General features: G+C 36.6%; 1 protein-coding gene across 1 annotated transcript in view; it reads left to right on the forward strand.

Moving 5' to 3' along the window:
• SEMA3A (semaphorin 3A) overlaps positions 1–27,011 on the forward strand; it is a 171,309-nt gene that overhangs the window by 79,413 nt on the left and 64,885 nt on the right. Inside the window, exon 5 of the mRNA XM_082043751.1 lies at positions 23,168–23,261. Within this exon, the coding sequence (XP_081899877.1) occupies positions 23,168–23,261 (94 nt within the window). The remainder of the gene's footprint in view (positions 1–23,167; positions 23,262–27,011) is intronic.

The following is a 27,011-nucleotide window of genomic DNA, read 5'->3' on the forward strand; positions in this document are numbered from 1 at the left end:
AAAAAGCAGAGCAACTGCAGGTGAAGCTACTCTTTCTGTTAGTAAACAGCAGTGCATAGGTATTTCCCGCAATTACCTGGTGGAACAGGAAATAATTGTTCTTCTCTTACTGTCTTGACCATCCCCATTTTTAGGTACAGACTCATATTTATGTGAAAATGCTTTCATAATACTTTCCAGATGCCTCCTTGCCTTTACAATGTTTTGAAACTGAGTTTCTTCTCTGCGCTGTGTTTTACAGTGTCTCAAATTTGTTACTGTGTTCAAATCATAAAATTCCACAATTCCATAGGTTAGTAAGAATATAATGCTAAAACCTGATGCTTTGATCAGTAATTAGTACTTTGCTTCTTAAGGAGAGAATTAAATGAATCATGTAAGAAAGTGAATAAGAATTGATCCCATATATGCCATGCACACAGAGAAGATGGCCGCAAGGTGCAGGATCTCTGCAAAACAAGAGAATATATAGGTTAAATATTGTGTCACTTTCTAACTTTGCTAAATACCTTTACAAAGGATAAAGAAAATGGTTTCTATCAGTGTACAACCTTTCATCTTTTTGCATCCCATGTTTTGCTGGCATAAGATAACACAGAGAGATTAACAATCAGGTATTTCAAGATCTTAAAAGTCTGACAGGAGACAAAATCCTTCATCCTTCTTTATACAATAGGAGATCCAGCACAGCAAGGTATGCTTGATTGATGCAATAGTACCTGTCAGCAAGAAAAAAATCCAGTTTCGGAATGGGTCATGGCTTAGACAGAGATTGTATTTTATGCAGGGAAAGAACAGAGGACTATGCATAAAATAATCTAAAAATAACAGACATGGAAGCAGTGCATAGGCATAAATAATTATCTTCCTTATACATTAGTCCATGTAAATTTTGCAATGAAGAATTAATCAATTTACTGCTGAAAGACTGTGGAAGATTAAGAATAGTACTGAAACAGGCAGTGTCTTAAACATTTATCATTGTCCTATATGCCTACTGCTTGTGTGATGTGGGAAATCAAACTAAGTGATCACAGCAATTCTTTCTGTCCTAAAAGTCTAAGAATAAAACCACTTGAAGTCAGTTGGGGAAAAAAAATATTACTCTTCCATTCATTCTCAGTTCTAGCTTACACAGTTTGTAATAACTTGCTCTCTGTGGCACTCAGTAAGTCTGTTTGGAAATGTGCAGGCTCCTCTTTGAGCTCCTGAGAATAAACCATACAGAATCTCTGTATTGTCCCTCAAATACCATTCCTGTGAAGAAAATGTGCTGTGCCCTTCTGTTCCTTCCCTTGCCTCTCCCTCATTTATATAAGACAAATAATTTAGTGACTTTGAATTGATTCAGATAAAATACATTCCTCTGACTCACTCATGCCTCTTTGGACTTTGAGTAAATTAGTTATTTCCGAAGTAACTCATTTCATTGGAAAAGGGTGAGTAACTTTCTACCATTACTTGGAAACTCAAGAAAAGAAGAGGTAATAACTGTTGTTTTTTTTTTCTTTCATTTCAGCTTCTGTATTATTTGCCGTGTACAATTCACATATGGTTACTTTTATTTATTCCCAGAAGGGAACTTTGTTTTTAAAATGTGGTTTGTCTTTAGCTCGGTGAGTCAGAAAGGAATGTGCAAAACACATTGGATGAACAACCAGTACACATTGGATGAAAAACCAGTTACCACTGGAAAACTTAGATAGAGGTATCGTGTAGAATGAATAAATGTATCATGATGATTTCATGCCTATTAGAATTGGCAGTGACTTGCTATGTCATCTAAACTATTCTAATTTGTGTTCATCTGCAGTCATCTACAAGTCTGGACTGTCTTCTCACCTGTAGTGATATAAATCACAACTAATGATTCTTGCAGTGCAGCATTAATTTGCATTTTAATTCTTTCTTCTACAAATATTGCACAGCTAATCATAATTATATACATTGTCCAACCCCAAACAACTCTCTTCCTATTTAGTGTAGGTGTCAAACAGTTCCAGAAGAACTGTCATTTAACTTTTCTCTTGTATGATAACACCCATTTTAGTTAAGAAATGTTACCCAATTTATGAAAATCTATGGATTCCTGTGAGTTGCAACATGGTCACACTCAGGGAAATATGTTAATAACGTTCTTGAGTACATAATCAGATGAGAACACAATACTCTCCATTAATGAAATATGATTCATAATGAATCTTGCATGGGAGTGCTAATAACTACCTTTAGGTTAAAGTGCTCAGATGTCACAGTATAACAATATCTGTCTTAGATGTGTATCATTACAGCAAAGTAATTAAAGGTTACTTAGCTGTTAAATGGTTACCTTGAAGGAATCCTTCAGCAATGTGGCTTCAAACATGCCTTCACAATGAAATTAATTAAGCAAATTAAATATCAGCCTCAAAGTAATCTATTTTATGTGCAGAATATCTGGCATAAAAACATATAATACGATTCGTGGCAGAAAGCTGAGGAGTTGGAGATATTTCTATTTCTTTTTAAAATCTAAACCAATCTTGATTGTTCTTACATGTAAAATAAAGTTTATGCTATTGGATTAAAAAGCATAGTGACAAAATTGCTGAAGAGAAATGGAATACCAAAGTTTTCATTGTCACATGCCATGTGCTGTGTGAGTGCAAAGCTCAAGTAGCACTGCTCACGGTAAGAGATGTATTAAAATTCACTCAATCCTTTTCACACCTCTGTGCTACATGGAGTTAAAAGCCTGGTAACAAGTGACTAGAGTTTTGCTAACAGCTCAGTCTGACTCATCAGGAGGATGCTTTCAGGGATTACTAGCTTTCTGCCTTCTTCTGTATTTAATATAAACCACACCAGGAAAATTGAGTAAGTGGCTTGATCTGGATATAAACGTTTCTTATCACTCATTCAAGTGGGAATATGACATGGGCAACATCAGTGACAGAGTGGAGCACTACAGAAACAAGAGAAAATTATTTTTTCTTCATAATTTCCATGCTGAACTGAAAGCTCATTTCATAGATTTTGTCTTAAAAATCATTTCCTAACATGCAAACTGGCAGTGATGAATGCACAGTATATTCTGTTTTCTTCCTTGTTTAAAGAGAAACAATCCATTAGATAAATACATGATTCATCTGAGACCTTTCCATTTGTAAGCAAGAAGGTGCAAAGTTCAGATTTCTGCTGTCCTCCTGAAATATTGGCCTTGCTCCAGGCAATGGCATTATTCACATACCTTAAGTTTACCCTTACTTAAATGTTTTGCCTGATCATGTCTTTTGACAAAACAGAAAAAAAATAGTTTAATCTGTCTCATGCTGCAGAAATATTTGCTCACAACACAGCTAGGGAAGTATTAGCAGAAGAAAAGGAAAGATGAAGAATTATTGAAAGAAATCTGCTTTTTTTCATGCTATGTGTTTTTATGCCAGTGAGATAATAAACAGCGGTGGCATCATCTTATTGGTGATATGCACGTCTTGTTTGAGCATGTCACCAACGTTATGGGTTCTTCTCCAGTCCTTAGCCTTCTGCTGAGGCAAAGTGTTTTGACCTTGATTGGTTTTGCTCTCTGCAATTTAGATTTCTTTAAAGATGAAGCTTTAATCATTGTCATGTGAAAATGATCCTATGTCTCCAGGCCAAAATAATCCCCAGACAACTAAATAGCAGTGATAGACCTATCTGTCCACTGGATAATCTTAAGATGCCCTTCAAAGACCCTCTACACATACAAGGGCCAAGACTGTGGATAGTTATAAGATGTTTGTGTAAAAAAAAAAAAAAAAAAAAAAAAAAAAATCTTAATACTGGGATTCTCAAAAATCGGTCCGTTTTCTGTGCTGCAGCTTCTCAGATAATACAGATTTTTTCTTCATGGGAACAGTAAAAGCATATATACTGATTGATTCAGTGACCTGAAAACAGTTCTTGAAGCAGAATTAGGAAAAAAAAATATAATAGGTGAAGATTCTCTTCCAGTGAGTTCTTTGAGCTTTTTGCCCTGAGGTATGACTTTTTTTTTTTTTAATTATGAAATGCTATATGTGTAATCAGAAAACAAATGGCATTGATTACTTTTTCAAAGCAGTAACTCTAATCATTTCATCCTATACTTCCAGGTTGTTTGAAGTACAGAACCAACATGAAACCTGAAAGTGTTTTGCCATTTGTACAGATCAGCATTACTCCCTGTAGCTAATGTTTACTTACAAGCTTGCAAAGAGTTTCATGAGGGATATGAGTGCAGCTACAATGCAAACCATGTGTCAAAAAGCAGAAAACTGTGGAGTGATAGTGCCGTTGTTTTTTCCCTTTACTTGATCCAAGTTTCATTTTCTGTTTGGCTAAGCATCAGTGATCGTGAAGGTGGTATATCAACAATAGTCATGGTGGCACATTCAATTTAATTAGAGCTGGCTGAGGTGCTTAACTCTGTTTACTTTTTCTGAAAAACAATTTATTTTATTCTGTTTTAACAAACCTTTCTGTTTATGCATTTCATCATCTTTTGTTATAAGAAACAGGGATCTGGTTTCATTACCCAAGTGTGGGAGTAATGAATGAATAAGTCTTCATCTGCCTACTGTTTCTGTACCTAGGATCTTTTCCTGGAATACTTACTGAAGAACAAATCCCGTGAAGTCAGTAGAGTTTAGTCTAGATCATGAATTTAAATTCCTGACTAAAAACCTATGAACCTCATAATGAATTTAAGACATGGAAAGATTGGACATAATTTAACATGAAATGGCCACAAAGATGCTTTCAACAGGCATAATATAAAAATAAATGATTGAGACACGAGTACAACATTTATGTATTCTCTTAAAGATTTGAGGGGTTAAATAGAGCAGTAATGGGGGAAGTCAGCTTTGTTTAACCTCAGGAGAGGTTAAAAGGGAGTCAAAACAGTAAAGTTCAGAGAAGACGGTGGGAGTTTTGATTGTGAAAGAACCCTCTTCATGACTTAAGCCTTGTCCATAAGCAAACTTGAGAATGTCTTGCTCAGGCTGTGCCCTGCACAGGCATTTTCGGTTCATTGTAAGTAGGATTTCAGGTCTGGTCTTAGCTTCCTGGAAGTAACTGAAAATAAGCTGCTCTTAGACTGGGCTCGCTGTGTGGACATGGAGTGCATGTGTTTACCGGAATCTCATTACATTCAAACGTAGTGATACAAGGCTGCAGATTAGTGCTTGCACTCAAAAGGCTCTTCAGCCTTTCAAAGGATTTTGCAGGAAGCAAGCTGGAATACAAGCTCTTTCTGCTCAGCATTTGCAGGTTTCTGAATTTGGCTTTTATTTCTTTGTGCAATTGTGTTTTTATGCAGATATCAGAAAGCCATGACCCACTGTAAAAAGGATTACCTTGACAGGAGATAATAAGAAGACATTGTAAATGATAGTTAATACAGAACTGCTAAATCTCTCTGTACAAAGATTATAGCACAATAAATTTTTTAACTCAAGGTACTTTCCTGACATTATAAAAACAGCCACATATCAGAACCACAAAATAAAAGTCTTAAAGAGAGGGCTAATGTAAAATAAAGGAAAATGCCTTTTTATTTTTTGTAGAAAGATAATATAGAATCCAGTTATTTTAGCTGACGTAGCAAGTAGTTTAGATAATACTTAATGACTTAGATATTTTTACAATTAGTATATTTCATGGGGTATTAAAGATAATAAATAAGGAAATACTTTAAAACAGATAGTAGAAGGTAGTAAGAAAAGTTGGAGATTTCAAGTACTTACAAAAAGCCTAACGTCTTACTTGTATGAAGCAATGACTTGATCTCATGAGACCCATTAGCCATCTGAGTAAGATCAAATCCTGATCCAAAATTATTCCTTTGGTGGAAAGAAATAAAAAGAAGAGGATTTTATTCAGCTATACCTACAACAGATTTTTATGTATTTGGTCAGTAAGCAGCACGGTCAGAAACAAATCCAGACTGAACCCAATATCTCATTCACAGTGATCAGTAGCTACTTTTTGATTTCTGTAGAGCTAGGATTAGGCTTTATGTGGCAGTCTGTCAAATTTGAGCACTAATTACCTATGCATTCAATTGCACACTAAGGTGATTTTATGAAAAACAGTCTCAGAACCACATTCAGAATGAACTTAAGCAAATTATTTCATTGTTTTCAGTGAGATTACTCATATATGTAAAGTAAAACCAAATCTGAAGACTTTCCGCATTTAAATACTTCAAAAGGACAAACTGATTTTCAGTCTCACAGACCCTCTATAGGCAGCACCATAGACAGGACATGGAAGGGGAAAGGGAGGGAGATTTGGGGTCTTTTAGTGCCAGGGGACACTGTGTCATGAAATGGACAGTCAGAAACATGAATAGGTGACAACAGGGAAGTATGTTGGAAGAATTGGGACTTTCAGTATTTTACTCTTCCTTAGTGTAAGATAATTTACTTCCTCTAGACTTTGATTAGAGCCTAATTTCAGAGAGTAGAAGTTGTTTTACCTGATGTAAATTGCCAGAAACATGGTCAGCTGGTATAGTTCTCCTGCCTTATGCTTTGTCAATGTAGAGAGTTATGCAACTTTAGAAATAGTGCTTGTCTTTCTCACCTATAATCATATCTGGGATGTTCACAATCATGAAATAAAAATACTGAAATAAAATTAGGCAGTCACTCAGAAGCAATGCATTTCAGAAAAGTTCCCGAATATTGATTTACATTTCTCTGAACTAGAAAGAATAGAATTATACAAATTGAATTCAAGAAGGGAACTCAGGAAGCAGTATGAGATTTCAGATACAATTTAATTGTACAAGAATTGAGGCAAATTATTATCCCATTAAAAACAATCCACATCAGCCTTCAAAAAGCCATGAACTTACGTACTGCTGTTAAATTTAGATTTTAGTAAGGAAGACTCTTGAAATGTAACAGTGCACACATGTATGTCTGTTAGAAGCATTTGATGTTCTTCCTTAGACATTGTCATCTAAGACAGTAGATCAATTCCCATGCTGAAAATTATATAAATGACTGAAAACTAATGTAATGACAAGGTAGAGGTGGTAGAAAGGTAGGAGTGCAGCCGAAAAGAAAAAGCATCTGGACATTGTAAGATAGAGCAAGCCTGGTCTATTTTACATCCTGTTATTGTCACTTCATTTTCTCTTTGCAGCTTACACTCACTGATGTTCTGCCAGGAATCTCCTACTGCCCTTTAACTGCTCTATGTAGGCATGTATCCTCATCGTGGTACAATTTGTAATAAATGAGTTTTTAACTTCTTATATTAGTTAAGAAGATTAACAGTGCAGAATTTAAAACCTGTGACCAAAATTTGATGAAAAGACTTAAAATGAATGACACTTAAGATAGAAAGAGGCTTCTGAATACCAAGAGACAAAATCCAGACAGCGGGAAAGTAAGGTTAAGCCATTCTATCTGAAGCCATTTCACAAAAAGAAGAGGAAATATGTGACATACGGTATCAAGTGAGGCACTTGAAGTTGAGTCAAGAAATGTTTAAAAAGGCAGCTGTAAGTTTGCATGATTAAAAAGGAAAAGGAAGGATATTATATACATCAAGAAACAAGGAAGAGTTATGAAACCAGAGGTGGACTTGTTGGATGTTTGTTTGCTTTTCTTATCCAGTGGCTTCTAATGTTTTTATTCAATTTATCTTCAAACTCAACCTCCACCTCTGTCTTCCGTTCTGTTTCTCCCAGTGACATCAGTGCTGGCTATAAACACAAAAACTGGGTGGATGTTTGAACCTTGAAACCAAATCAAAGAACAATTTAGGGAAAGAGATAATTATGTATCAGCTCTTCTCCCCTCCAATATGTTTGAACAGATTAGATTATTTTAATAAGTGTCAGATATGATGGGAACATTTTAGAATAATATTGTCACATGAGTCTTAACTGACTGTATTTGAATAATGAAAGTCAGTTAAAAAAAAAGTCTGTGTGAAATTGTCTGCGATGCACTATCTAATCTTTATTTGCAGTGAAATGACTTAATTATTTTTAGTTTTTGTTTATACAATTATTTAGCTAATTAATATTAAGTTGCTTTAGAGCTGGAAATCTGTGAGAGGGATTTTTTGCTTCCGCTGCTAGTTCTTGTAAAAGCCAAGTGAATAAAAAACAAGTGGCTATTTGCATATGGCAATTTGTTCTTGCATTGGGAACCCAACAGAGGTATTCCTTGTGAATCACAGGGAGACTAAAGGCTAACTGGGCACAAAGGCTGATGCACTCTCCCCATCACAAGTGATCCTTACCAGTTTTACTTGGCACATTGGGCACAGTTTTGCATGTGCTGAGTAAGCTAAGTTGCTGTTAGCTTTACCAGAATTTGGGGCAGGACTATATACTTTTGTTTATGACATTGGACAAGGCTCAGGAACTAGAACATTAGCTTTTTGCTTTGGAATAGATTTCCTGGCTAAATTACCTAATTTCTCTATGCCTCATTTCATAAGAACAGTCAAATCTGTTCAGACCAAAGGCTCATTTAGCCCAGTATCTCGGTTCTCACAAGGGCCCATAGTGGATGCCAGTGGATGAGAATAAGGCGGCGAGCATGCAGCAGTGCTTAGTGGGATAGTTTGTCTCCCAGGCTCCAGCACTTGTTGTTCAGAGATTTCCTGAACCAGGGGTGGAACCTCTGTGCTTAATGCTTTTCTGTGACTTGGTTTTGATGAATTAGTGCTGGCATTTCTTGAGCTCATATATCTTTTAAGTATGCACAACATCCCATGCCCTACAAATTGTAACATGTGAGGAACAACCTTTCAATTTGTTTTAAACCTTCTACCTGCCAGTTTTTCATTTTAGAACAAACTGAAAATAGTCTTCCTTTCTCTTCCAGTGCAATGTGTGTTTTTTAAGTTAGAGAACTGTAACTTCATGCAGTACTGAAAATGCAGGAATGCCATGCATTTATAGAGGCATCAAGTTGCTTAGTTTTGTTCTTTATTTCTCTTCTTGAAACTCCTACCTTTAAATTTGCCTTTTTAACTGCTACTGGGCATCGACCTCATTCATAAAAAATCAAATAACATTTTTAAAAAGCTTTAAATTCTTGTTCTTTGTCTATAAAATAAGGTACTGTAATAGTGTTTACAGAATTGCTTTCTGTGGAAAGATACAGTAGGAAACAGTGAATACAGCTTTACAGAAAGTACCAGAAAGTCCTTGAGGTAGATACATAGGTTGTTCTGGTTTATTCTAGCTGCCTTCAGTCAGCAATTTGAGATTTTATTTTAACATTGACAAATAAAAAGTTTTCAGGCATAAGTGTAGTTTTAAAATTCCTGTTTCTTTGATCTGTACAAAAAATGATGCTTCTTCTGGTCTTCTGAGGCCCTAAATCAGAGGCCACTGAAAAATGAGAAGAGAGTGTCATAGACTTGAATGGGCTCTCGAGCAGATGCTTAGCCACTGATAGGAGAATAAAATGCCAATCCTGCAATTTGATTTCTCTACTACCACTAATACCTCCTGAAACGGGAAGACAGGTAGGTTATTGTATTTCAGATTCCATTTGTCAGTGTTAATTTTAATGTTTTCATACAAAAGAAAAGGAAAGGGGAAGGACACATTTCATTCCCACAGGTCTTCTGTGCATCTTTAAATGTGCAGTTTGGGACAGACTGACCTTCCCAGCCCTCCTGAGATTTTTCTTACAAGGAAACTCCAGCATCATCGCAGATGTTTCGTCACTTTTCCTACAAAGCCACAGCTCTGAGTTCTTCACTTTCTGAGGGACTTACGTTTTGACAGGAACCAATTATAGCTGATAAAGTTTCAAAAACTGTCTCCTGTTTCTCAGGGACTTGTAATCAGTGTTCAAATCTTAGGTAAACAAAGTTTCATCTATAAAGAAAAGATAAGCTCAGCAGAGTTCAGAAGATGCCTGAAACAACCCAAACACCTTCTCCTGTTGAAATGTTTACATCCAAGGTGACAGAAAACTGAGCAGCATTATCTTGCAAATGGTCTGAAAAGATTTTAATAAATAAATAAAAGGGCATGTGTTTTTTCCTTACCAATTAGGATCAAATTTTCTGGATTCAGGGCTAACTTACAGTAAGGAAACACTCCAGTTGTAAGGCTATAAGGCAAGGTGGTGTGGAAGCAACCCAGTGCTTTAAAAATTGCATTTATATTGTGGATGTGCAAAAAACACACGGATCCATCTGATATGCATCCTGCTTGATAATCTCCAAAACTCACATTTTCTATAGTTATATTGGCTTTCAGTGGGGTTGCACAAGAGTCACTGAGGAGACAACTCAGCTCATTGCCTAAAGGTACTTTTGTTTATGGATAACAAATTAAAAGGGTGATTTGGCACAACAGGTGAGATGATTAATATTTCAGGTCTTATTATTTTTCTTTGTACATGTATGTGTTTGCGGGTAATTATACATTTCAAGGATCAACAGCCTAGTGCGGTTAAACATTTAACATTTATCTGCATAAATGCAAATGAAGCTTGCATTACAGTCATATATTCTAAAACAAGTAATCAATATGGATTAATAACATCAGTTTTCTTTTCAGTGTTTATTGCCATCACTTTAATGGTGACAAAAAGCAGAAGGGTGCTGGTACGGATGCAAGTTTAGAAGTCATATATTCGTCAATTCAAACTTTAAAATTGATGCTGATGGAGAACAACTGTTTTAATTCATAGTCATTTGGAAGGATTTTCTGTGACCTCAAGTTAACACATAAACATGGCAAGGGATACGAGAAAGATTCCTCTGGCGTTCACTGAACTTGACTCCAGTGGGCTTCAGAACGAAGTTCTGAGAGCAGGGCCTGAGAAGATATGCATGAAAGTCTCAGGGATCACACCACATTTGGGGTGGTATCACCCTTAATTGCAGTCCGTAGGGCTTTTTATTACAGTCCTTAACCTTTCTCTGAGTACAGACATGTCCTGCCTAATTCAGTTCATGACCATAACAATTCCACACTGTGGCTGTGGTCTGGTGGTGGTTGATGGAAAGTGAAGTAATCTGATTGTCATCTTTCTTTCTGGAAAAAAAAGATGAATAACTTAATAATTTGGATTGCATTAAAATTAGCTACAGAAAATTATCCCAGAAATCAAGAGAACTTAAGGAGAATTCCTTCTTTCATGCAAGAGGCTGGTGTGTTTGTCAGTTTGCTTTAACAAAACAAAATTGAACAAAATTGATTTAGATTATATTGTACAATAGTATACTACACTACACTACAATAGACTGTGATCTTAATGGGTGAAGCAGCCAGAATTTTGAGCCAAAGTTCTGTTAAATGAAAGGCAGCATTTCTTCTTTGAAAATATAAATATCAGTAATTGGGTTATCTGATTGGATGCTGATTAGCTCCACTGACACTGTGCATTCTTATTTATGAGTGTACATATATAGACATAGGAGCTGAGCGCATTACATACTCTTGCCAGCATCACTGACTTCTCTTCTGGGGACTCTTGGGTGCTAGAAAAGCAGGCAAGATAGTGAATAAAGAAGTGAACTTTAATGTATTTTTTTTCAGTTGCTCTGAATCAAAAGCACTTAAAAACCATCTGTTTCTTTGTCAGCGAAGTTTTTGTTGCACTGAGAAAATATTATCAAACATTCTTTACTTTTTAAATCAAAAAACCTAACCTGCATGAGAAATACATTGCTCTTAAACAGAGCACTGTGAGGAATAAATGCAACTTGTCGCAGAGAGAGGTTATAATTATGTACTTTTAGTTATGTCTCCTTGTACACAATAGAAGTTCAAATGCATTGTTCTCTAATGCAATACCAGTTATTAACATGTTGGGGATATTATTTTTTACTAATGAAGAAAAATAAAATGAGGCTTCAGAAGGGCTGGGTGGTGTGACACTGAAAGCAAGTGGAGGGAACAAAGAGGAAAGAGAATTGCTTATTGCACAGATTGCAGATCTAAGCTTTGCCTCAGGAAAAGCAAAATTGCCTAAAGGGTCAGAATTTCAGCTTCTGTATTTCAGGACTTTGTTGATTTGGTTTGTTTTTTTTCATTTGTTTGTTTTAAATCTGAATACATATGGAACACTGGGCTAGACTTGACACTTTACAGGCTTGTCTGAGTGAAATGTTGCAGATAGACTGCAGTATCTTAGAGAAAAATGCAAAGCCTTATAGCTGTTACAGTAGTTGCTGTGGGTGTAATTCTCTGTCCCTTTGTTATTTGCACAAATTCCCTGAAAGCATGCTCAGTAGGTCTTATTAAAGGGAAAAATGAGTTCATAAAGTTTTTCTATGCTTGCTCCTTATTCTGTCACTCAGAATCAGATTTTGGAAGACTAGTTAGTACCTGTGCTCAAATTAGAGACTTTTCCATGCTAGGAACTGAAAAGCACATAAGCTAACAAGCGAGACAGTCATATGCCTTAATTTTCAGAAGTGACTAACAGTTTCAAGTATCAGAATTTTAAATTGCCCAAGAAGGTAGTTGGTGAAAATCGGAGTCCTTGAGCAAGTCTTAAATTGGGTGCCCAACTCAGGAGCATGCAAAAATCACTTGGGAAATTAGAAAATCTCAGCCATATGCTTATATGTTAACTCCACTTGACTAAGTCTTTTCTTTATGTTTCTTCCCCAATTTGCAGTCGTTTTTGTGTTGTAAATAAGATACTCTTGACTCAGACATGAAAGTTCCTCAGGAAAACTGGAGAACCTTTCTCTTGTTAAACAGCACCCTAATTATAGAAGCAATTTTACAAACAATCCCCTGGGGGAAGCATTTTAGTTCTCATCAGGAAGGCTCTTGAATAAAATAGCACCTTTGCTAACTTCATTTATTTACAGCAGGACACAAGACTGAGACTGGGTTAGATTTATTGCCATTACATCACTGATGCTCAGTAATTCATAAAACATTGGGTCTAAGAGTTAGCACTGCTGTTATTTCCTCTGATGCCTGACCTCACCACAGTCTAATAACATACAGGAAATCCAGAAGACAAAGGGGGAAGCAGTGGTCTTGAATGCTAAAAATAACCATAGAAAACTAATACAATTGTGTAATAGAGTACGGTCCAATAATTTATTTAACATAATAGTAGAATCTGCTAAAGCAATTAGAATCTGTTCCAAATGTTTTTAATGGAAAATATGTCGGGGGTAAGAGTAAGTACACTTAAAGAACTGAGACTTCTAGGTTATGTAGTTCAGTTACGTGTACCAGTTTAGGTTTGTGTATCTTATTGCTTACATATGCAGACCACTTAATAACTTGACTGGAACAGACAGTCATTGTATGGTGGTTATATTTCCAGAGGTCATCCTGTATGAGCCAGACGGTGATCTTAGGTGATGTATTGCACTTGACAACCCAGAAAGTTGCAATACAAAGGCATTCTAATTCTCAGTGTCCTCTGAGAATTGTTCAATATCCTTGATGGTATCTAGTGCCTGATATGCCATTGGGATGACATTTTTGGTGTCTTTACTAATAAGTCGAGATTAATATGTCATTCATGTTAACTCTGTGTTTGATTTTTTTTTCTTTCTTCTAATCACTCTATATTTGCAGATTTTTCTAAAGGGATAAGTAGTATAATGACACTATAATGAAATTCCTTCATATTTTTCACATCTGCTCATTTATTTGTGTCATCCAGAATCAGAACAATATTTTACCCAAATTATAAATTTAAGCAGTGCTTTAAAATTGGTGCAAATAGTTAAATGACATAACTAAAAACAACAACAACTCCCTAAAAATGTTGTATGGAAGTCAGATAAGTCTGGTGTTTTTAGCTTGTTAAATAATGCAAAACCAAGTTCACAAACATATACCTCGTTTTTGAACAGCTGTTCAGTTTGACTGTGCCTGCCCTCCTTTTATTTACGTATGTTGCACAGTCATTTGAAAGAGGCTATTCTTCATATAATACCATTATTAGTATGCAAACTAGTATGTTCAGGTGTGAACAAGTCTTCACTATTTGACATTGACACTTGATTTGTCTTCCAGTTAGAAGCAGAAGCACCTACAGATCATAAACTGGAATAATGAATCAATTGAAGCAGCTGTTCCTGAACAGCCCCTTTGGCTATGTTTCCCTTTTCATTAAATAATGATAGATAGATAGATAGAAAGATAGATAGATAGATAGATAGATAGATAGATAGATAGATAGATAGATATGAAACATTTCCCTTTGTGCAAAGGTTTATGGTAGCTTAACAAATATTTTGTTTGATTTCAGAGGAAGGCAGAAAAATGTGGGACTTTTGATATTTGACTGAGTGAGAACTGTTGAGAGGGGTGAGTTGTGCAAATTCAGCTTAGTTCAGGGAGACAGTTTTTCAAAACTTGTGCTTATGAGAGTTCTCTACTGCATCTTAAGACATCTTCTGAACCTTGTAAGCCAGGAAAACGTTGCATTAGCAGTGACATATTAGGATAAAGAAGAAACAGAAATCAAGAACTCTGTTCATTGATGTATAGAAGGAAGCACAGAGCTGGATGTCATCTCAACAGGTCTTTTATCTCAATATCATAAGTAAGATTTTCAGGTACCAAAATGTCAGTGAATATCTATCAATAGAATGGCTCAGTGGAAAGAGTGTTTCTTGGGTCTACAAAAGAGGACATGTATTACTGCAAAGATGTGCAGTGGTTAGAAAGCTGGGCAATCACAGAGAAGTGGGAGGATCTTAGAAGTTCGTGACCAGTTTTGCAGGTAAACACTCTTCGATGAGGTTCCTCCCCTGTCCTCTTTAGCACAACACAGCAGCCCAAGAGAGTTTCAGTTCCAGGTCCTACAGAAGCTGGAGACCTTTCTTTGGGAACAGGATTTTACTAAATATCTGTCACGTAGAGTGATTTCCCACAGGGTTTTAAAACTGGTTTCTGATAATTCAGTTCTACTAAGTCTCAAATTGGAAAAGTGAAATATAAAAAAGGTGTTGCAGAGCCCAGCATCCCCAAAATACGTGAGGATAAAAACCCTATTGCATATGGAACCTGAACACTAAAAGTCAGAAACCCATTGTGTGTATTTTTTTTCTTTATTTTTCTTTCTTTTTTTTTTTTTTTTTTTAATAATTAATGATTTAAAACAGTTGTGCTATTGCTTCAATCACTTTTCACCTATTTCCCCAATGGTTACCACTTGCCTCAACATTTACATTTCTTTTAACATTTGTGATTTTTGCATAATTTCTCACATTATAATTATTTGCACTTTCATTTTTTTAAAAAAATAAAGCATTCCATGGGGATGACTTTAATAAGGGTTTCTTATTAAAAGTTCCATAACAGCATGATTCCCAAACCTGAAACCAAAGTCCTCATATTTAACCGTTTTCATGACTCAATAGATTAAGTGTGAAATAGGAAATATAATAACAATAACAACGTAGCCATATCCTGCACAGTTGTTCCACTTAAAATTATTCTTGAAAAGTAACACAATTCATAAATAAATCATTTCTCATAGAATTAAATGTACTTAAAAGGCTCTGTGAAATATCCTTGATATAGTCATAAAATATGTTTACAGAAAGTTGTTTCAGGCAAGAGAAAAATAAAAAAAATATCTTGAATTACTATATTCAAGAGGAGGAAAGAGGAAAAAGAGTGGGGGGAAAAAAAAAAAAAGTCCAAACAACAAAACCATCAGCATCTGTCTTCAAAGTCAGGTGTCTCCAAACAGCTGCTTCAGTGTCTCTTTCAGAAAGACCTTTAGCTCAGATCTAATTCAGATGAAGCTGCCTCTGTGGTCAATGAAAAGAGACCTTGCCCTTGGGAACTGCAGTTCTGAGTTGGTCCGACTCATCATTCAGAGGAACCTATTGGTTTCTGCTGACTGTGACTAGGGCAACAAATTCAGCCACCTCCATTAATGACTCTGTGTAGAGGGGATAAACCCAAACCTCAACAAATCTGAATGTTTTTGTCTGAGTGGGAAATAGGACTTTTCCTTGTGTTCTTACCAACGCTGAATAATACAGAGAATAAAATATTTCAATCCCAGCAATTTCTGACTGAGTTAAGTGATGTTGCCATTGGCTTTAAGGTCCTCCAAGTGGATGCTCCTTCCTGGTGTGTTTTGATGCTGCAGGCACTCCACGCTGGCAATCATTTGGGGTTATTTTTTTCTTTTTTTCCTGGGGTTTTGGGGTGATTTGTTTGTTTCCCCTTTCATCTATTTGTCTTATAAAGTGCTTCACGGTAGCACAACAGTCTGTGAAAACAGCAAGGGAAATGTTAACATCAATGATGCTCACAGCTGTGGCCAGCTCTACCTTTTTTATTAAACGAAGAATGTGATAGTTCTTAAGGCTGTTGGTATCTTCATTGTTCCAGACCATGCCATGTTATTGTTCAGCAGCTTGTTCAGGAGATCACCCAGGCCCTGGGATATACCCTGGAGATGTATTCCTTTTTATTTATGGTTTGGGGGGTTACAAAAGGAAGGACATGAGTTCCTTCAATGGCGCTAGAGCAGCTGCAGAGCCTCACTGCCATCAAACTTCTTTATGCCTTACATGCTTTGTAATTTAAACCAGTAATACCTTCTTAGTAGCTGTATGCACTCCATAGACACAGACTCTTCAGATCATTTGCTTGCACTTCATTGATTCAGTATTGACCAGCAGCATTTTTGCTACATTAGGCTCTGCAGTTCTGCGATGGTTTCTGTGTGAATTGCCAGAAAAGTTTCAGGAAAAAAGTCACCTTGAAACTCAGCAGTCAGTGCTGTCCATTCTGGTGTGTTAGCTTTTTCCTACTAACCACACGTTTTCTCAAAAGTCAGAAATAGTAATAGACTGGGAAATAAGTTGTTTTCTTGGTTTTGTTTTTGGTGTTTTTTTTTTTTTTTGTTTTTGTTGTTGTTGTTGTTTGTTTCTTTGTTTTAGTTTTTGGTTTTTTTACCAAAATCAGTTAGCATATGCTTTCATCTTTCTTGTCCTTGTTTTGTTGAGACTGCTCTGGATGGGCTAGCTGCAGACAGTGATGCCAAAATTAGTTTTCATACTGGGTATAAATGCATATGTATGTATATGTAGGTATATAGTTGATATATGTATATATGTATATATAAAATTATGTCACATTTGTACACTGTCTGACTTAATCTATCCAATAGCAAGATATGAAATAAGTCTTGTCAGATAACAGTATTTTGTCAGCACTCAGTATTACGATATGGGGCATTACTTTGGACATATTTCAGCCTCTTGAAAGTGATTCTCTGGAGCCATGAAATGGCAGATCATTGAGCTAAAGAATGGGAACCACAATAAATTTTACATTCATTTCCGTGATTGAACTGTAGTCCTTTCTGGCTGAGTCTTGCCATCTATCACTCTATGTGCTACAAAAAAACATGTGTTTTAAGGAGCCAGAAGCATAATCTCACACCACGCAAAGCATTTACTAGGTGAAACAATTCATGCCATACCATGACCCAGCAGTTGTGTGACTCTAACTTCAACCTGCAGTCAATTGTTGTCATTATGAGTTTGTGGAATTTGAAGACCTAAATAATATCTCATTTTCAGTGGTTTTATTATGGATTATGGTGAAGCAACAATGAGATATAAACTTAGAGGTTAATGAGCCAGCACCAACTTAATATAACAATATATCTCCAGTCTTCAAAAAGGGAAAGAATTAGGACTCGGGTAACTATAGACTGGTCAGCCTCACCTCCATTCCTGGTTCAAAGGTGATGGAACAACTTATCCTTGGCACCATCTCAAGGCATATCACAGATAAGAGGGTCATTAGGGGCAGTCAACATGGCTTCACCAAGAGAAGTCGTGCTTGACCAACCTCATAGCCTTTTATGAGGACATAACAAGGTGGATAGATGATGGTAGAGTGGTGGATGCGGTCTTCCTTTACTTCAGTAAAGCATTTGACACAGTCTCCCACAGCATCCTTATAGCTAAACTAAGGGAGTGTGGTCTGGATGATCGGGTAGTGAGGTGGACTGTGAACTGGCTGAAGGGAAGAAGCCAGAGAGTCGTGGTCAATGGGGCGGAGTCCAGTTGGAAGCCTGTATATAGTGGAGTCACTCAAGGGTCAGTACTGGGGCCAGTATTATTCAATTTATTCATCAGTGATTTGGATGAGGGAATAGAGTGTACTATCAGCAAGTTTGCTGATGACACCAAGCTGGGAGGAATGGCTGACACTCCAGAAGGCTGTGCTGCCATCCAGAGACCTGGACAGGCTGGAGAGTTTGGCAGGGAAAAATTTAATTAAATATAACAAGGGAAAGTGTAGAGTCTTACATCTGGGTAGGAACAACCCCAGGTTCCAGTATAAGTTGGGGAATGACCTATTAGAGAGCAGCATAGGGGAAAGGGACCTGGAGGTCCTGGTGGACAGCAGGATGACCATGAGCCAGCACTGTGACCTTGTGGCCAGGAAGGCCAATAGCATCCTGGGGTGTATTAGAAAAGGGGTGGTTAGTAGAACAAGAGGTTCTCCTGCCCCTCTACTCTGCCCTGGTGAGACTACATCTGGAATATTTTGTCCAGTTCTGGGCCCCTCAGTTCCAGAAGGACAAGGAACTGCTGGAGAGAGTCCAGTGCAGGGCAACAAAGATTAATAAAGAAATGGAACATCTCCCTTATGAAGAAAGGTTGAGTGAGGGAGCTGGGTCTCTTTAGCTTGGAGAAGAGGAGGCTGAGGGGTGACCTCATTGATGTTTACAAATATATAAAGGGTGAGTGTCACAAGGATGGAGCTAGGCTCTTCTCATTGACAACCAACAGTAGGACAAGGGGCAATAGGTTCAAACTGGAACACAAGAGGTTCCACTTAAAATTGAGAAGAAACTTCTCAGTAAGGGTAACAGAACACTGGAACAAACTGCCCAGGGAGGTCGTGGAATCTCCTGCTCTGGAGACATTCTAAACCTGTCTGGACACATTCCTGTGTAGCCTCGTCTAGGTGTTCCTGCTCCAGCAGGGGGATTGGACTAGATGATATTTTGAGGTCCCTTCTGATCCCTAATGTTTTGTGATTCTGTGATTCTGTGATAGTAAGGTTTTTAGCTATAAGGATCCTTAAAGAGTTTTGAAGTACTTTGTACTGTCTTTTTGGGCTGCCAGTGCAACTAAAGAAGGGGTTTGGACAACAAATTTGGCTCATTGTTGAGTAACAAAGGTCTTTCTTTGAAGATATTGTTTTACTTTGCATTTCTAGAGAATTTCCTTCAGCCTACTAAGTTTGCTTCGTCATGAATTTCTGTCTTGGGTACTATAATAGCCCTCACAAAACCAAAACAGTGAGCATTTGGTGAATACAAGGTTTTTCTTGCTGTTTATGGCAAAGGTATTTGTTGACTCAATGCAGTAGCATTCTTTACATTCAATCCACTGTAAAACTCAAGAGGCAGCAAAATTATAAACTGACCAGGATCTTTTCTAAGAGCAAATAATGTGCATTCTTTGTAGCTAGAAGCTCCTAGTTGTACTGTGCAAGAAAAGGCCAGACTCACGCAGTCCAAAGTCCCGCTCAGGTCTTGGTCTTTGCTAGCTCCAAGCAGACCGATTTTGGGCCCAAGTCATTACCCAAGAGCTGCCTTTGCTCTCTGCTGCCTGCAAAAAGGTTTTCAGCTGTATTATAATTAATCATTTAGGTATACAGGACAATTTATAACACTAGGAGCACAGCCTGAATTTTGAGTTTGACACACGGGCTAATTCTCTGGAAAAGGATCAAGCACACGTTACAAACACTGAAAAGATAAAATTTTGCCCTCATTGAAATTTACTTATCTCTTGCTGCTATTTCATCTCAGGGCAGAATCTGGGTGAAAATGCTGCAGACTAGTGACTAGTACAATCAAGTACCTATCATTAGTCATATTGCTTTCTTGGTTATTAAAATGAGGGCAAAGAAATATCTAGAAAAGAGTTTATTCCTTTGCTGCCTGTATTTATTGTGGGTTTGCAGATAGAGGCAGTCTGAGTTAAGCACCCAAAGAGCTATTTGGGCAAGGTGCCCGATTTGTGACAGGTTAAACTTCCTATAGCATGTTTATCAAAACTCCCTTGGGATCTCAGACTAACCATGATACATTTATTTGGCACTTAACAGTGATGTATTTATTGTCATTATTACTTGCCCATACATTTGGAAACTTATTGAATGTGTCTCTACATTGCATTTTAAATGAAATACAAAAACACTGTGGGATTTCCTTGTCATGCGTCTTATTTAAAATGTTTTATTCCACAAACACAAAGACAAGGGTAGATCATCTCTGACTTATGCTGACCCAGTTCTCCTCTCTTTCTTGTCAGCTACACACCAATATCAGTAGAGTTACAGTGACATAAACCAGAAGAATAGTCAAAAATCAGATCCTTCCTACACCAAATCACTTTCCACATCTGTTTTGTATTTGTCTTATAATGACATATGAGATTATTTTGGGAATATATTCTGCTTTCACTGTCATGCTACTGACTTTATAGCCTTATCAAATATCCATTGGTGTGCAGGTTGAGCAATTATCATTGACTAAGAAGAAATTCCAAGAAATCATAGATTGATAATAACATTTTTCAATAATGTCTTGTAGCATTAGCGCCATTTTCTATTACTGTAATAGAGGCCTAGCATTCTCCTCAATTTGCCACTTTTATTTATTGCGCAAGATCTAGATATGGACCCTACAGCAGAAATTCAAAAACATTTTTCTTTTTCATTTTCAGAAAATTTTCAGAAAATTGGATAGAAGCAAGGAATGTGTCTGGACTATTAAGTAATTGAAAGACAAAGAAAGAAATTTAATACTGTGCAAGATATTACAGATACTGTATACAGGATGACTATATAAACATAACCAGGCAGGCTACATCTACAAGAACACGCCTTAGGAGACTGAGCTTGAATTTTGGGATCAAACTTCATGGAGTTGTGTCCAAACTTTTTATCTTGCAGTGCAGTAAGCCCCTCCAGATAGACCATTCTGCTAACAGTCCATTTTCCCTTCACTTTTTTCTCCAGTAAATGGAGTGAAATGTGAAGTCCTTCTGATATCCCTTTGAAAATATGTAATACCCACACACGGATGTATTCTTGCGTGATGTAATTAAACAAGCGTGTAATAAAAACTGTAGCCTGTGACCCACTTAGAGAAACATGGACTCTATAGGTTTCAAATAATACCATTTGGAAGTAGGTTTGGTCACTGGCCTGGCCCAGGCCTTGGATGAACAAGATGAGGAAGGCAGGGTGCCAGGGAGGGCTCTGCTTCCAAATGCTTGAATTTATTGCTTGTGAGAAAGACACCAGCTATTTGCCTGAATGATCTTCACATTAAAAAAACATTACCGAAGCAATTGCTGAACAAAACTTGAGTTGTTGATATTTTTTTGCGTTTTTCACAGCATTGTGGAGCGCCAAGTCTCCAGCACTGAGTACCAGGTCATTGCCCTTGAGGATGAAAGTATTGTGCACAATTTTGATACTTTTACTTGTGAGCCCAGACTCTGGCATTTCACACTAGTTAAGTTTTCATGAAGTTGTAGCTTGAGACTTAGTCTGCTGACTTAGGCAGCTTAGGACCAGCCTATAATTGCTTGAAAGGTAGTTACGGTGGATGCTTTTCTCATCTATTTGCATCTTTACCATCATTGCAGATGATATAATAAGGAGAAAAAGTCACAAGCTGTTCCTTGGAAGGCTCAGTTCAGAAAAAAAATCTTCAATATGAGAGCAAGTTGCCCAGAAAGGTTATAAAATTTCCATTCTTGAAGGTTTTCATGAGTTGGCAAGACAAAACCAAAACTGGCCATACCCTGTGTTGACAATAGTTTTCTTTCAAGTCCTCCTGGACTTAATGATATCTAGAAAGCCCTTCCAGCGAGCAGCTCTATGATTCTGTGTTTGGAAAGGGATTATGTGAATAAGAAAGTGGGGTCTGTGGAAGCAGTAAGTGCTTGAGAATCAAGATGAAGAGCTGATATGTTATGAAAATATTGTAACATCATCTTAGTTGCTTTCTACTATCAATACATATATTTTAGACATATATTCTGATATTTATTTACTGTTTATTTTCTTAAAAGAGATGGCTGATCTCTTTTAAGTAATTCTTTTTCTCTCAGTAAGGAAAATAAGAGAGTGTATCACACTGTAGTTCCTATTACAGCAAAAGCTAGTTGGTCCTGAAAATACTAGTTAAAGAAAGACCTTCAGCATCTACCTCATAGAGAATTTTTAGGTATAAGCAACTGAGAACTGGTTGCACAGGCCTAAGTAACCAGAGAAACTGTTGGGAGTAGGGTTGTCCCAGATTTGCGGCTCCTTGACTTAATTAGGTGTCAATGCAAATCAACCACATGCAGGTGGGAAATGGAAATTTAAGTTTTTGGTGTGACCTCAACAAGTCTTCTGTCAAGGTAAAAATCTACTGTACAAAAAGCATCTGTTATTCTGGTTTTAGCCTCACTGCAAAATGTAAGATAAACACACTATTCAAATTGATTGGCAGATTTGGTCCCCCAGTTAAAATTAAAGTAATTAAGTGTACTGAAAAGCCCATTACTTTGGATTTACTGACCTTGATTTGAGTTAGTGCTGACTGAAGTCCTTTTTAATCTTGGTTTATATCCCCATATGCTTTGCTCTCAGCCTGTATATTTTAAAAGTTTCATTGTATATACTGAAAAATGAAAAAAAAAAAAATAAAAGCTCACTTTATAGAGTTAAAACTGCATTTGAGGAATTTGATGTTAGAAACAGCATAATTTAGCATTGTATTATGTACTAATCTACACTTGCAAGGTATTTCCAAAAAGTCTAGTCTGAAAACTAGGCTTTGTGGTTTTTTTTTCAGACAGAAGTTTCAATTTCCAGCTTTTTCAGTAACTATTACTCAGATACATTCTCAGTGGAAACAAAAAGAATGCAATAAAATCATGGAAATTGTATGTGAAATAAAATAGATGAGACACAAGCTGTGCATGTGTATTTGTAGTTTTGACTAGCCTTCAGTACAATACGGATTAGAAGGTCGACATGTTTTCCAGATCCTCACGTAGTGTCATTTGACTTCTCTGAAGCCATAAAACACAGTATGAATCATATATACTTCACTCTACTCAACTTCTTTTTAATATTCTTTCACCAAATAATGCTTTTTCTTTCTTCTTTTCCACTCCACAGGACAACATTTTTAGAATGGAAGATTCACATTTTGAAAATGGCCGAGGGAAAAGCCCTTATGATCCTAAACTGCTGACAGCTTCTCTTTTAGTAGGTAGGTGCCACAAAAAAAATTCAACGAGATGTGCATTCACTGTAAAGCCACTTTATACCTCTGTAAGACCCTGATTCTGCAAGACGTTTCTCTTCTCCAGGGCTAGGTGATTCTGGAGGTATTTTTATTGCTCAGTTTACAGACTGGTCTCACTGATGGTCACATCAGAACAGCTGAGAGAAAAGTGGGAGCAGGAATAAGTCATTTCTTACATTAGTTTTACTGGCAAGGAGGGTCTATCACCTAATTGTACCTGCATGTGAGCTGGAGATACACCAGCAGCCACAAGTCTAGACCTTAAGATGATGTTTCAGCTGAAGAGATCTATCTGACAGTGAATTGAACTCCTGGCCAGAACACAAGGATTTCCAGAAATCATGTATGTCTGAATTAGTACTACTTAATTTCATGGAACATGGAAGTATAGAGTATGTGGACTATGTTAATCTAATTGAACTAACTCGATTGCATTTATCCAATTGATTTAACTTATCTAATTGAATTAATATATTATGTTCATTGTTCCTCCTTATTAAAAAAAAAAAGGCAAAAAGACGTTTTCTAAGAAGAAATTAATAGTGAACCAAACTAAGTTCTTCTTTCTGTAACAACTCTGCCCTGGTGTAGTCACTTTATCCTTAATATGTAACTTTCTGGCAATTTATTACAACTTCAAATGCAAAGGGGCAACAATAGTTTCAGAAGATTGCAAATTCTCTTAGAAGGCTTTGAGAAATTACACATAATCAGATATATTGGTTTCTTCAGGACTTTGTCCATATTGCTAGTCTAGGGCCTTGCCTACCATCTACCCTTATTATATTTACATTATATTTAAAAATTTAAGCTATTTAAAACAGACATCAACAAAACCTTAGTCTTGAATGTGCCTCATTTCCTGATCTTCGAAGTCCCTAATGATCACAGGTGATGAGCAACCCTGGGGACACGGACTTTTTAACAGGAAAAACAAGAAAGACGCCCACATCTTGCTCCAACTTGTACCCTGTACAAACAGCAAGGAAAAAAATGTGTGTGTAAAAGGCCAGTGTATAAATTAGTGCCTGGAGCGACTTGAATTTGTGGCAGAGCTAGTCTCAAGGGAATGGCTTTACTATTTACTTTAATATACAATAAAGAAAGAGAATGATGACAAGCCAGTATTACATGGTATACCCGGTATGCAACTGCACAAAGTCAACAGCGTCTAGCTTTCCACATTCCTTTTTTTTTTTTTTTTCACTCAGTCTGGCACAAATATGATTATCTTATTTCCCTTGGCTTAGATTTCTTGTCTTTAAAACATCTTTGCTTTCTTGAGCCCGCTCCCTACCACTATAATTTTTACTCCATGTATGTTTCCTCCTAATAAACAATAAACTGAGCATGATATTTTGCTTTGAATCAGACTTCAATTAGAACCATGAGTGTATTAGCACTATAGAAAACGGCGCAAATTCAACATTCAAAGCCAGTCACTAATTTCCACTTTAGTGTCTTACAAAAAACTCTGGGTGAAGTTAAAAATAACATTCCTGCATCCTGAATATGAACGCCATTTCTTCTCTGCCTCTTCATAGGTGCCTCACAGTCATTCTTTGGTACTGACTATAATGCTACATTTACTTCAGTCCTTCGCTGCAGAGGTTCCCCTGATATTTCAGAAAATGTACACTGAATTCACTGAATTTTCATAATGACTTTCTCTTATCTTTGCCAAAAAAGTGTAAATTTTATAATAAAATAATAAACCAAGGCAAAATAACTTACTTCCCTCAAAATAGGTGAGGAACAGAGAATGAACTGGCCAAGCAGTTAGTGCATGCAGAGCTTTGGCCCAACTATTGTCAAAAGTTGGAGTGAAGCAGTGAACAAGTCTGTGAAGGCCAGAGGAGCCTCTTGACCACAAACTCCTCACACGAAGAAGAACATAAATGGGCTGCTTCACCCCTTCTCCTGAGCTCAGCTACTCCTGGCCGCCAGTGTGCCAGAAGTATTGGTCCTCCTAAGTAACCATGGCTTATCTTAGGTTCAAGAGGGCGACTGTGTGAAACTATTACCCAGCACTCACTAAAATGCAATGTTATAATTCGCAATACAATGCAGCTATCAGGAAGATAAAAGAAGGCTGAGAAGTAAGAGTAATTAATATGGTTAAATACAAGAGGAAAAAAAAAATCTCTGTTATTCATTAGAAGCACTAAACAGAGATTTTGCAAAATGTGGGAGAAAAGTATGTTATTTACTCTATAACTAGAAGATGATAAACTTAGGTAAGTGAAATGTAATTACCCAACTTGGAAGTTGGGTAAAATACCAAAATTAATTTGCAAGAAGTAACTGAAGATTTTTAATAGCTATTAGTGCTATTAAAGGATTCTTATTTTATTTTTCAGCTGAAAGTGTAAGAAGGACCTTCACTTTTTCCTCTCTCTTAAAAAAAAAAAAAAAAAAAAAAAGGAAAAAAAAGAAACAGTTCATCATTATTAAATTGTTCCAATATTTTTCCAGTATATGTTCCTTGTTCCTTCCACCTGCAAACATTTTTCATTATTTTTTTAAGAGTTGTTCATTAAAGGTAGTTATTGCTACTCTACTCTAAAGTAAACACCAGCTGGGAACGTGATATAACTAGTTCCTAGTAATATAAGACATTATTCAGCCATTCCCATCTATGTGTTGCTAACTAAACAATCTCCATTTGAGCGGGCTAATGCATGAAAATGGAGAGACTAAGCAGTCCCTGGGCACCACTAGTGTGTATTCCAGGGCAGGAGGAAAATGAGAAGCAGCCTGGTTTTCAAGGAATGTAATCACAGGAGAAAATTATCACTGAATGTATTAGTGTAAAGCCATTGTGTTGGGATAGTTGAAAAAACCTCAGAAAAGGAGACAGCATTGTCCCATTATCAGTCAGTTCCTCTTTAGGAAATGACCCTTTGGGATTTTCAAAAGCTCTGGTGATCCAGAATCCCCAAAGCTAGTTATGCTCCCGTGTCTCACTGATATTTAAAAAACAAAAACAACAAAAAACCACAAAAAACCCACACACTCCTCTTCCCTTTTTTTTTTTTTTTTTAAATTAAATCAGCTTAAGTGGCTTATTGCTCCCTATATGGATCAATGTGATCTGAAATACAGTGGCTTCTTGCCAAGGGAGAACTTTACTATCTTATTTATTAGAAATTAACTACTAAGTATGTATGAGGTTCAGGATTTTAGAGTTATTCTGCTTTCTGAGAGCTTTCATTGTCGTCTTTAAAAAGAAATGAAGTCAAACCACTGCCATGTATATCTGAAAATCTTAACTTTAGTGAATAAACCTACTAATCAAGGATAGCAGATTTCATTTGGAAACACTTTTACCAGTGAGACCAACCAGGATGTTCAAGGCTTGTTTTTGCCCATATTCCCCATCCATTCAACTTCCTTATTTATTTCAAAAAGGAAGCTTACACTTTTGTACTCTCTCTCTCTCTATATATATATAAAAATATATATAAAAAACTATATCTATAACTATAAATAAATAAATATTTTTTTTTTTTTTTTTAAAGAATGCAGTCTTCTTTAAAGGCTGAATAGAAACAATTCAACAAATAAATGTGTACTGCTTAGTTTTTAACAACTTTGTATTTGATGAACTTGAGGAGGTATTCACAGGTCCAGGCTGCTTATGTACAGTATGTGGGAAAACGGTTCCTCCCCAAAATGAAGGCATTACTGTGGGGTTTAGTTGTTGCCTCTTTA

The sequence above is a fragment of the Streptopelia decaocto genome (assembly GCF_964273445.1).
Source record: "Streptopelia decaocto genome assembly, chromosome: 1".
Taxonomy (NCBI): Eukaryota; Metazoa; Chordata; class Aves; order Columbiformes; family Columbidae; genus Streptopelia; species Streptopelia decaocto.